Consider the following 12,500-nt stretch of genomic DNA (forward strand, 5'->3'; position numbering starts at 1 on the left):
TGATGACTGCTGGTGAGGCAATCTTCTGGTCTTTTGTCTCTTTTGAATAGTATGTAGATGCTGTTTATCTCTATGTGTCTGTTAATTGCTGCCTTGACTGAATACCAAGCTTCCAAGAATTCTCTTGCATTTTTGGATTTAGCTTGGTCTAAAATGCTGACAGTTTCCCAGTTAAAACTATGGTTAAGTCTGCCCATGTCTTGTGAGATTAAGGAGTTTTCATCATGTCTTCTGACTGCTAGTTGGTGCTCATGGATGCGCTCTGCTACTCTTCTGCCTGTCTGTCCTACATACAACTGTGTGTTGTAGAGGACTCCTGTTTTTTCTTCTTGTGCTACTGGGTCTTTTGGTTTACTTAAGATATTTTGGAGTGATTTTGTTGGTTTGTGTGCTACGGAGATGCCATGTGGTTGTAATAGTCTGTGGGTGGTTTCTGAGACGTTTCTGATGTATGGTAGTGTGATCCTTTTCATAGCTTGTGTAGGTTGTGTTGTAGTAGGTTGAGTGGCCAGGCACTTTTTGATAAAATTACGTGGATATCCATTTTGTTGGAAGATGTTGTATAGGTGGTCTTTTTCTTTTTTCTGCTGTTCTGGGTTGCTGCAATGCGTTTGTGCTTGCTTGAATAATGTTCTTACACAGCTCCTCTTGTGGGAGGTTGGGTTGTTACTTTGGTAATGGAGTACTTGATTGGTGTGGTTTGGTTGTTTGCTTGCCAACTCATTAACCAATTAGGTAACATCATCATCTATTTATTGTGACTATATGAGTTGCCTCAGGTGAGATGTGTTTTAATTATTGTTTGGCTATTTTGTTGCTGTTTTTAACTGGATGTTAGCCGCCTAGAATCACAGGGTAAGCAGGCAGCCATGCAAATTGACTAAATAAATAAATAAGTTCAAGTAGAGGCTAGCAGCCATCCATCAGGGAATGCCTCAATATGAATTTCTGCAAGAAGCGGTGGTTCAGCCTAAATGGCTCCTCCTGATTCTGAAACCACTGGAGTTACATGTTGGATAGTTGCACTTTAGTTACCCACCAGCCCAAGAGGTTTCTTGGATGCCATTCTTATGGGGGAAGGCAGTTAGCATCAGTTGAAACCTATTTAATTTAAAACCTGTTTTTTAATAATTTAATTGATCTGTATTATATTGGTATAATACATCTAAGAAATAAAATAATTTGAGAAACAGAATCCATTCCAGGGTCTTGAACAATTGCGTCTTAAAAGCATCCAGCAAAGGTCACTCAGCCCCCTTCCTGAGGCAGTTCTGCTTTTGAACATCTCTTAACACTAGGAAGAAGTTATCCTTCCTCTTAGCCCCGATCTGTTATTTTCCCTCATTCGTGGTCCTTGTCCCATCCTCCCTTGTCCTCTGAAGCAATAAACAGCAACTCTACTTCACGCTCTGATGGCAACCGCTCAGATATCTGAAGAAAGCCATTGTGTCTCCCCTTCGTATTTATTTAACCCTTAATGTTTTCATTGCATTTTTATCTGCTTTTCCAGACAGTGACTCCCCAAGTGACTCACATCAGTTAGAAGAAGAGACACAGGCCTTGCCCTTGGGGCTCGCAATCTAAAAAGGCAAGGTGCATAAAGAGATGGGCAGGGGAGGGAAAGGGGAAAGAGACCAATTCTCAAGGCCAGGGGTGGGGGTGGGGAAATGGAGCAAGTCATAATAAAGCTGGCATTCTTTACAGGACTTTCCAGATCCTTCATCATAATAATCATTCTCCTCTGGTTTGTGAACAGCTTTATGCCAATGCCATACACCTTAGTTTAAATCGGCCTATCATGGAATTATTGGGGGAAGGGCTACAAAACTCTCGTCAAGGCCAGAAGTTTTACTTCCTAATTCAAACTGGACTCAGATCGTTTGTCTGTTTGTTTATTTATTAAATTTGTATGCCGCCCATCTCTCCCAATGGGTGACTCTGGGCAGTTCACAATTAAAACCAAAAACCCAAGCCATTAAAAAAACAATACCATATAAATAACTAAAATTAATTAATCAATTAATAATACTGTGAAGGTTATTTTTTCCTTGACTAATCAAGGCTTGGTTTCCTGGTAAAGCTGTTTGACCAAGGCACAGCAGTAGTAACAAATACATAACACTGTATAATGTGGGTTGCTTAATCTAGGATCTTCACAATGTTGGGGATCCCAACGCCCAGAATCCTCAGCCTGCATGGCCATTCCTGGTTGGAGGAGAGTGGCGTAATACTTTTAAGTTCAAAAATACTTCCCACACACTAATTGAATGCATCCAACCACCCCCTAATGTAGTTACAACACATATTGGTTCTGGTAATTAATTTACATGAATATTTTCAAAAGCATTATTGTATTAATACTGTAGCGTATGTAATTTCCTCATTTTAAGGCATGGTGAAGAGTCGTGTATTTAAAACGATTTTGTAAGTTCATCAGAATGGGTGGGATCAACTTTCAGCCACATCCCTCAAGATACTGTTTTTAATAGGTTTGCATTGCAGAAACATAATAAAAGCTGACTACTGAAAATGCTTATTGCTTCCTGATGGGTAATCCATGCTTCCATTTTACAGACTGAACAAACCAAAGTGAAGACGCATGGACTGAGATCATGCGTGGGGTTAATTTGTAATGGTTTCTTTGGTTTAAGCTTAGCATATTGTGCGGCTCCAGCTAGTCAACAAAGTGTCTCTAAGCCAGTGTTGTCCAAACTTGGCCACTTTAAGATGAGTGGACTTCAATTCCCAGAATTCCCCAGCCAGCCATGCTGGCTGGGGAATTCTGGGAGTTGAAGTCCACTCATCTTAAAGTGGCCAAGTTTGGACAACACTGCTCTAAGCAAGCCATGGTGAGTAGTGTTATATATATGAACCCATACGCTGATTTAATAAGAGCCCATCTTTGAGTTCTGGAGTTTTGGGCTGAACGCACTGCGAGGCTCACAACAAACATGGATAACAAAGCCAGATAAGTCACATTATAGTTTAAGCAATGTGTGAATCCACTGTTTCTGACTCTCAGATCTTCCCAGGCCTGCTTTAAACAGGCGGGTTCAAACCGATAGTGCAGTAATTGACGGCAAGGCACACTTTTGAAGGTGTCCAGAGGACCTTTCTAGAAAGTTTAGTGGCGGCCGTCTTGGAGACCGGCATGGCGGAGCCTGGGGCATCTTAACAAACGCATCGTGGGAAAAAGTGCGAGTGGCCCCAGGTAGGCTGCGGGTCCTTCCAGCCAGGATGTTGCCCCAGAGCACAAAGGGTTAGCTCTGCGAGTGGCCGAGAGAAAAAGGGTGGGATCTGGGCAGCTTTGCCGGCTGCCCTTTCCCAGGCTCTACAGCATCGGAGCAGAGCGTGGGAGAGGCCGAGGAAGCGGGCCGGCAGGGGTGGGGTTGCCTCGGCTGTCGGCTCAGCAGCCTGCTCTTTTGCGCTAGGCGCTTGCGCCTGCGAGGCGAGCCGCCGCCGCCGGAGAACAGAGGCGGCGCAGCTCCTAGAGCGATCCTTCTTCGCGGGCCCGGGAGATCCGACGTCTGAGCCTGGCAGAGGGCCACGGAACCACCCGCGGAGAGCGGGAGGGATCTGGCGGCGAGCTCGCGCCATCCGCCCCGCTTTTGCGCCCTCGGAGCGAGCCTCGACGCGACTGCAACTCGGGCAGAGGCGCTCTCCGCAGCCTAGGATCGGCTGAGCGGTTCCCAGGGCTGCCCCGCTTGGGCGGTGAGCGCTGGGAGAGAAAAGGCATCTTCCTCTTTCGCCAGGTTCCTGGTTCGGAGATCTGGAGAGATGCCTCTCGGCTTGAATCTTCTCCCACTCCAGAGCTTCTTGGGAGCAGAAGTCCGGCAGTTCTCGACCCTCCATCCCCGCTCACTGGAAGATTCCCCGTCTTGGCTTGTGCGGTGTGGCGTTTTCCGGAGGGCGAGGGGGAAGCCAACTCCCAGCCCTCAGAGGCTCAACGTTTAGACACGTGTGGATGCTTCTTTGGCACTTTTTTGAGTTCCTTCCATCCCCGCCGCCGCCACCCTCGGTCTCCTTGATCGTTCGCGAGGAGGCCTTGCTTTGCTCCTCCTTTTTCTTTTCCTGTCGCTCAGGGAGGAGACCTTTTTTTTTTTTAATCTCTCCCTTTTGTGCAGGGACACACGCAAGCCCTCGCAGGCACAGCAGCAAGAACGTGAGTCGTTCAGTGGCAGAAATAACCGTACACCTGGGGGGGAGAGCAAGAAAGAGAAAGCTGATCCTAGATCCCAGGACCAAAACCTGAGATACAGATGAATCCTGGGCATCAGGGTGAGATGGGTGAATAGAGACAACTGAGGAAGGGGCATAGCTGAGCTGGACCTTTCTGCTGAAAAGAAAACAGGGCTCTTCTGGAAAGATGCAGGTTTCATTTGGGCTGGGCTGCTGCTGAAAAGGCTTCATTTCCCCCTTGTCAAGCCCTCCATCTCAAAGTGGCAGCCAGGAAGAGGATGTAAGAAGACTCTTGGCAGAGTTGGTTCCCACCTTTGTCACTCCCTCTCTGTGTGGGAGAGAGCTGGCTATCTCCCACAAGCTTAGATGACATTTCAATGGGGCCTGATCCAAAGATTTCAACCAACCTACTTCTGCAAACACCACTGAGAAAGATGGTAAGAAGGGAGAGCAGTTTCCTGTGAGTAGGAAACTGGCAGGGAGATGCTGGACCTGATGGAAGAACTGAGGGAGATTGTGGGAGGGCGCAGGTGGGGTGGCCAACTTGCTACCATTCCTTCTCACTTGTCTTTCCATAAGGCTTCAGCACCCTTTTCTGATCACATTTGGATGGTCACTGTAAATTAGCAGGAGGGAATGAACTCAACTTTTGTCCAAGAATTTTCTATTTCTATATTTATAGAGGGAATTTGCCCAGTAGACTAGACTAGGCTTATCAGGTTGGGTGAGCTGTGGTTCAATATGTTGTGAAACCAGGTCATAATATAAGCCATAATGTAGTTTGTTTGGGCATTGCCTGTACAGTAATGTGAATATAGCCACTGTGTTTTGTTAACCCAGGTGAAACACTGTGTGAACATGACCACTGATTTAGGGGCACAGGCATGAAACTGCAGCTAGGAAAAGTAAAAGAAGCAAATATATAATGATTGGTTGGAGAATTAACTTTGCTCTATCTTCTTGTCTTATTTTTAGAAGAAGCCAATTGCTTTAATTCCTGAAATTATGAAAACCAGAACATCTAAGCTTTTTAATCAAATGCTTCTGAAACTTGGCTAAATAACATAGTTACTTGTGTTTGCAAAATGTTAATGTTTAATTTATTCTTAGCACAAAATACATTTGGGTGAAGTGTGAAAGAGAAATGGGAGTGACAGCTGAGGGTGATGGTCTGCAGAGCTGGGTGTTGGTGAAGATTCAACTCATGTTATAGTAGGCCAGAGCTGGAGGGAAGAGAGTCCGTATTTTTTTTCCTGCTAATATATTTCTCTCTCAGTCAGGGGCTGTCATGTGTTGGGGAGAGGACATCTTGAAAGCTGACACTGGAAGAAGGCACTGAATACCTGCTCCTAAAGCTTCCATGCCTTCCAGGTTACTGGGAGCTGAACTGTCGCTGAGGTAACTTTTGACTTATAGGCAGATCCTCCTCACAAAGTATCTAAGGATTAGGTGGTGGAAACCAGCAGGATGCCTCGGAATAGGGCATTCTCCGAGCCCGAATACTCGGTAGAGTATTCTGCAGACTATTCAGTCAGCTTGCCTTCTGACCCTGAGCATGGGGTTGGCCGGACCCATGAGGTGACGGTGAGGAACTCAGGTTCTTGCCTCTGTCTGCCCCGTTTTATGCGCCTCACGTTCGCCCCTGAGTCCCTGGAGAACCTCTACCAGACCTACTTCCGGCGGCAGCGTCATGAGACTTTGCTGGTCCTGGTGGTCTTTGCAGCCCTCTTTGATTGCTACGTTATCATCATGTGCACAGTGGTGTACACTTCAGAGAAGCTGGCACCCACTGTGGCAGCATCAGTGGGCCTGGCTGCTCAGATCCTCCTCTTTATCCTATGCAAGTATGAACTCCTGCCTGATCGTGTCACCCGGAAATTCATGCCATACATTTTGTGGATACTGATAGCTGCTCAGATATTCTGCTACTTGGGCTTGAATTTTGCCTGCTACCACGAGGCCAGTGACACAGTTGGATGGCAGGCCTTTTTTGTCTTCTCCTTCTTCATCACCCTCCCCTTGCACCTCATGCCCATTGTCCTTATCTCAGCCATTTCTTGTGGCATCCACACACTTGTGTTGGGAGTCACCATTGCACAGCAGAAGCAACAGCAGCTGGAGTTCATCTATGGAGTCACCTTGCTGTGGCAGGTAAAAATGATATGTTGGTAAAAAGGAAGCCTGTGAGTCAATGCAAGGATGCATATCTTCTTCTAGGTTGAAAGCTTCACTTGGCTATTGAGCAGATTGATGGGAGCTGCACTCCAAAAATAAGTGGGAGAGGCTAGGGCAGAAACTCACCTTGGCTTAATTTAGACTAATACTGACATTTCATGACAAATATAAGTCAGTTGGTTACTTTCCAGTTATGTATCTAATCCTGTTCTGTCATGCTAAAAATTACAAGGTGGTAACAATTTTTGGAGTTCTTTGGGGAATCACACCCAAAACTTTGCGGGCTACAGTTATTCACTTTCAAGTTAATGGAAAGGAAGGAGAAGATGGGACCTTCTGATTTTGGATGAAGGATTAGTAAGCTTGTGGGAGCAGAGATGGCAAATCAGTGCTGGAGATAAAATGACTCTACAGAACTAATTCACATATACGGAATTCCAAGCCTAACATGGTTTACATAATTTGAATTTCTGGAACCTCGGCCACCATTTTAGAAAACAAGCAAACGGTACCATAGGTTTCAAGATCTCATGACTTTGAACACAGTTCACTGGCACTGCTCTGTAGGGTGTCGTTGCTCTACATGGCTAACTGTCCCTTTCTTGCACTGATTCCCATTCCACCAGCCTTAGTAATCCTTAAAGTATCTTCCTTGCCATACTGTTGCTGAAAAAGTAGGATTTGGGGGATAGAGAGAAAATCCAACTATCAAGTCCAGAATAAAGCGTGTTATACAAATTTGCATAAAGAACTATATTTAATTTTTTAAGGAAAGTTATATTTAAAACGTTTCAAACATTGAAATCCAAAAAGCATTTAGATTTCACAGTCTGAATTTTATTTGGTGGGGCAGGATGCTGAAGCAGAATAAGCCTGTAAATGGTATTATTTTGTAATGGTACATATAATTGAAAGTTGATCTAATTTGCGGAAAAGCAGAGATCTTCTCTTGTGCAGTAATCTTCCTAAAGAGAGTGTTACCAGTCATGTTTGTCATCAGAGGTTGTCATGCCTAGACAAATGATATGACTCTGTGGGCAGCCATAATTTCCAGTGAAGCCGAGCTGAATGTATTTCCATTCCACTCCAGTATACTAGCACCTTAACTTACCCTAAGTAGAATATTCAGTTTTAACACTTGGTATAATGCTGTAATCTAAGATAGTGGTCAGAAGAAGTAGAGTGGAGTCAAACACTGATTTGGCTCTTAGCTGAAAGTACCTATTCTCCTGGGAAGCTTTTTAGTGAAGTACTAGGTGGCAAACCAGGTGGTAGCTAAGATCTTAAATAAGAGAAGGAGTTAGAGGCACCAGCTAGGAAGGCAAAAGGGGTTGGAGGGGAGGAAAGAAGAAGAGATCCAGCACGTACAAAGGCTTTCTGAAATTTAGGGTTGGCCCTGCTTGTAATCCAGTTGAATGAGTTGTGAATCACCTTATAAATAAAAACAAATGTTAGATTTAGGAGTATGATCAGCTGATTTTCCTATGGCTTATCTGAATGGATGGAACCCATTCTTGGTGAATAAAGTCTTCCTCCCATGTCCTGTTTTCTCTGGTGCCCCTGGATTGGTCCCACACGATGCAATTGACTTTGTGCCTATGTGAATATAGCCATTGTGGTTTCTAAACCATGCTTTATGACATAGCATGATGTGCTATTGGCTTATTCAGCAAATAAACCAAGGCTTAGCATGGTACATGAGATCAGTCCTTATTTGGTTTTGCTTGCTTTTGGTTTGGATTGGCTGAATTGTAGTTGCTTCACGAACTGATTTTTTAAAAAGTCAGTGAGACCGTTGCTGTATGTGCTCCAGGGTAGGCCTTAGGATAGCTTTCCCAGTCTGAAACCTGAGTGTGTCTGACTGCAGTTCTTCTCATGCTAAGCAGTATGTCCAAGCGGCTGGATTTCTGAGACTTGCAATCTCATTACACATGATTAGGGAAAACTGATCTTTTATTTTTGCATAGGTTTTATCAAAGGTTCTGTTTGACTGGGGTTTGTCCAGTTTTGCACTGGAATCTCAGCTGTTTACAAAAAGTCATGGAAAGCAGAGCCGTACAGATTCACAAAAACAAAATGTGGGTTTAGCCATCTGTCTCCTTCCCCTTTGTCTAGGCAAGCCAGTTTAAATGGCTAAACCCATGTCTGAGACCATTCGGATTTAGTCATGTGACAAGTTCTAAAAAAGTACCAAAGACCATGCTCCCTGGCTTTGTCCTAGTTTGAACATTTGAAAATATGGTGAGCCTGTCTCTGTATTTTTCACTACTGTATGGGACAGAACAAGTTACATGGTCATGTAAAACGCCAAAGACTTCACTGTTATATCCAGACGTTGGTAATGGGATAAGGAAGACATGCAGGGGAAAGAAGAAGGACTTGTATCATTGCTATAGCACTGCTGCATCAAGAGTAATCTTCATCAGTTGAAGTCCTCTAAATGCATTGAGCCACAATTCCCCAAACTTCTAGCCGGCATGGCCTGCTGGGAATTAAGAAAGTTGAAGCCCAACACATTTGAAGTTGAGGAAGGCTGATTATGAGCTGTTAGTAGACCAGCGAGTAAGCGTGAATGACTGAACTAGTACGCTTGTGGTAGGCTCCAGGGTCCTGTTAGAAACTCAACTAGGCATGAGCGCCTGTCTCAGGAGTGGTTGGGATGGAGCAATATTGCCAAAGAACAATCTTGCAAAATTTAAATAATAAAAAAAGAAATCTTGGAGATTAAATGGACCCTTTTGATGATACTGTAAAAGACAGGCTTGTGCATATTGAATACCCTGAGCAGTATTTTGCATTCTGTGGTACCCCAGATGAATAAAACATACATGCACACATACCCTTTACAGAACTCTGTCATTGGACATATTTAAAGTAGCCATGTTCCAGGTTTGCTGAAATTGTGGCTCTGCTACAGGAACATTTACATGTAAGCCCCCAGTAATATGTTATGTTATGATGTTATGTTATATTATAATTTATATTTTGTTTGTTTATTTGAATTTATTAGCTGCCCAACTCCAATGGACTCTGGGTGGTGTACAAAGCTAGAAAAAACATTAAAAACCAGATAAAAAAAATTAAACCAAATGGACAGCCTGGACTAGAATAATCTTACAGACAACAAAAATCAAACAAGACTGGGGCCCTAGGCAAACAGTAATACATCAACCCCAGGCCTGGGACCAAAATCAGGTTTTTAGAGTTTTTCGGAACCCTAGAAGAGAGGGTGCCATCCTTATCTCTTGGGGGATGCTGTTACAGAGGGTGGGGGCCATAACAGAGAAGGCATGCTTCCTCAGTCCCACAAGATGACAGTGTTTAACAGAGGGGACTTGGAGCGCGCCCATTCTGCCAAAATGTACTGGGCAGGCAGTAATGATTGGAGATAGCCAGTCCCTTGGATATCCATGCCCTAGGCCATACAGAGCTTTATAGGTAATAACCAGCACCTTGAATTGTACTCGGAAGCCAACTGGCAGCCAGTGCAGCTTGCGTAACAGTGGTGACACATGGGCACACCAAGAGGTGCCTGTTACAGCTCACACCACTGCATTTTGAACCAGCTGTAGCTTCTGGGTGGTCTTTAAAGGCAGCCCCATGTAAAGTGCATTGCAGTAATCCAATTGTGAGGTGACCAGGGCATGAGTAACTGTCTGAAGGGCCTCCCAATTGAGGAAAGGGTGCAACTGGCACTCAGGATGAACCTGTGCAAAGGCCCTCCTGGCCACAGCTGCCACCTGCTCTTCAAGCAGTAGCTGCAAGTCCAGAAGAACCTCCAAGTTGTGCACCAGTCTTGAATGGGGAAGTGCAGCCCCATTTAAGACCAGCAATGGTAACATCCTCGACCCTGGGGGTCCAAACAGTCACAACCACTCAGTCTTGTTAGGATTGACCCAAAGTCTGTTCTGCTCCATTCAGACTAAAATAGCCCCCAGACATTGGGTCAGTACATTGACAGCTTCACCTGTGCTGCTCGGGGCTGAGATACAGAGCTGGGTATTGTCAGCATACTGATGATACTGAACCCCTAACCAGCAGATCACCTCACCCAGTGGTTTCATGTAGATGTTGAGCAAGAGACAGGAGAGTATTGAGCCCTGAGGCACCCCATATGTGAGATTTGATCTCTCCCACCCTGTCAACACCGACTGGAACTGACTGCTGAACCACTGGAGGACAGTGCCTCCCATTCCTAACTCCTGCAGCTGATCCAGAAGGATACTGTGGTTGACAGTATCAAAAAACACTAAGAGATCAAGGAGCATTAGGATGGAATACCCCCATCCCAGCTCTGCCAGAGGTGATCAGTGACCAGCACTGTCTCTGCACTGTACCCTGGCCTGAAACCAGACTGAAATGGGTCCAGATAATCTGTTTCCTCCAACATCCTCTGTAACTGTCATCCAACCACCTTTTCCACAGCCTTCCCCAAAAAGGGAAGATTGGAAACTGGCCAGTAATCATCCAACAGAGAAGGGTCAAGCTGAGGAGGAGACGTAACACTGCCTCCTTCAAGGCTGGTGGGACCTCCCCCTCTCATGGTTTCAGAGGCTGAAACCACCACATAAACCCACCCTGTGGTCACCTCCTGGGCTGCCTTAATAACCTGGGGGGGGGGGGGACAGGATCTAACAGTCGCTGAACTAACAGACAGAAGGACCTTGTCCACTTCCTCGAGTGTAACAGAATCAAACTCAGTCCAGATAACATCACAAGACTGTAACCCAGACAACTCACTTGGACTTGCCCAGTCAGAGTGGAACTCTGAGTGAAACTGAGCAATTTTCTCTGCCAGATAGCATGAATATTCCTCACAACAGTCTTGCAGATTATTCTGTGGCCCTCCTCCCACCCAATAGGGAATAGGTCACCCTAAATGGGGCCTCTGGGTGGCTGTTGGCAGATGCAATGTTTAATGATGGAAAGAGAACAGCTAAAGCTTATGCAGCTGTACTCCAAAGGCTGATACAACATTGCAGTTCTGGGGACAGCCTTAAAATAGTTTTGAGGATTCAACTTAGCATTGGTTTACAAGCTGAAACTATCTAGAAACACCTTCTGGCATCATCTACCTCACAATCCATACTTCATCAATAGCTACAGTCCCTAAAGCTGCCGCTGTAGTTACATACATTTCAAACTACGGACAGAAATGAAAACCCCACCCACAAGAAATGCCATGAGTGGGGGGAGAATTTGAACCCCTTTTTTCATTGCAGAAGTCAACTTAACTGTTGTCCAAGTATATCTGGTATTGTGTAATAATCCCTGAAAAGCCTCACATTTAAATTTTGCAAGAGGGTGTGTAGGACAACTTCTTGATACTGTCAGGATGAAGATAGTTGAGGGTTATTTATAGTGGTCAGGTATAGCTGGAAAGATTGATCTGTTACGGTTGTTTACAGGTACCAAATATTCCAAAATCATTATTCCTTTATTAGTGGAGAGCTCCCTTTGAGCAAAACCACCTGTTTTTTTCTGAGCCATTCTTTAGCACAAATGTTCTAGTAGTGGTGGATGAATAATGTAAATTGTCAGAGATATTCTGCAGCTTCAGTGAACACTATATATAGTCCCAGAATCTCTTATGCTCAAACAGAGATAAATGTGTATGTGTAATAAATGGCCTTCATTTTGCATCAATGGAATTCTGAGTCCTTCATAAAGCAAAATGGCACCAAGGTTATGACACCTTAATCATATCACTCAAGGACAAATGGGCCAGCAAAATACTTTTCCACTCATGAAACATCTTTTGAGAAGTGCAGAAGCCCAGTCAGTCTCCTTATCTGTTGAACTAGTGAACTCCATGTTCCCATATTGTCAATGTTTATTTAAGACTATCTCTCATTATGACTCAGTATTAGCCATGCTTCATCACAGGTAAGGGTATGGATTAGATTTTCTGAAGTATGCTACCAGTTTCCCTGAAACATGTTATCTTTTGGTGTTTTAAATGCACAAAAATCACAGTAAACATAACTCTGAGCTAAAATGGTCTCCCCCCCCCCTTTTTAACTAGAACAGACGTCTATTACGGAACAAAAGAAACAGATTTGCTCTCAAATGGCTATGAAAATAGGTCAGCTTACTGTAGAATATGGGTGAGAAGTAAAATAACATATTGAAGAGCAAGATGAGAA

At 44.5% G+C, this 12,500-nt stretch overlaps 1 protein-coding gene and 1 pseudogene across 2 annotated transcripts in view; one reads left to right on the plus strand and one right to left on the minus strand.

The window, feature by feature from the left end:
- Positions 1-3,347: 3,347 nt before the first annotated feature.
- ADCY3 (adenylate cyclase 3) overlaps positions 3,348-12,500 on the plus strand; it is a 105,838-nt gene continuing 96,685 nt past the window's right edge. The window contains exons 1-2 of one of the 2 annotated variants that reach the window (XM_088152159.1): positions 3,348-4,616; positions 5,456-6,330. In XM_088152159.1, the coding sequence (XP_088008285.1) occupies positions 5,647-6,330 (684 nt within the window). In that variant the 5' untranslated portion in view covers positions 3,348-4,616; positions 5,456-5,646. The remainder of the gene's footprint in view (positions 4,617-5,455; positions 6,331-12,500) is intronic. The other variant, XM_088152160.1, reaches the window with a different exon arrangement.
- LOC148214360 (uncharacterized) lies at positions 6,934-10,401 on the minus strand (annotated as a pseudogene).

This window comes from Python bivittatus, unplaced genomic scaffold (assembly GCF_059951505.1).
Source record: "Python bivittatus isolate LINGU-HERP-01145 unplaced genomic scaffold, Pbiv_v1 ctg000690_np1212, whole genome shotgun sequence".
Lineage (NCBI taxonomy): Eukaryota > Metazoa > Chordata > Lepidosauria > Squamata > Pythonidae > Python > Python bivittatus.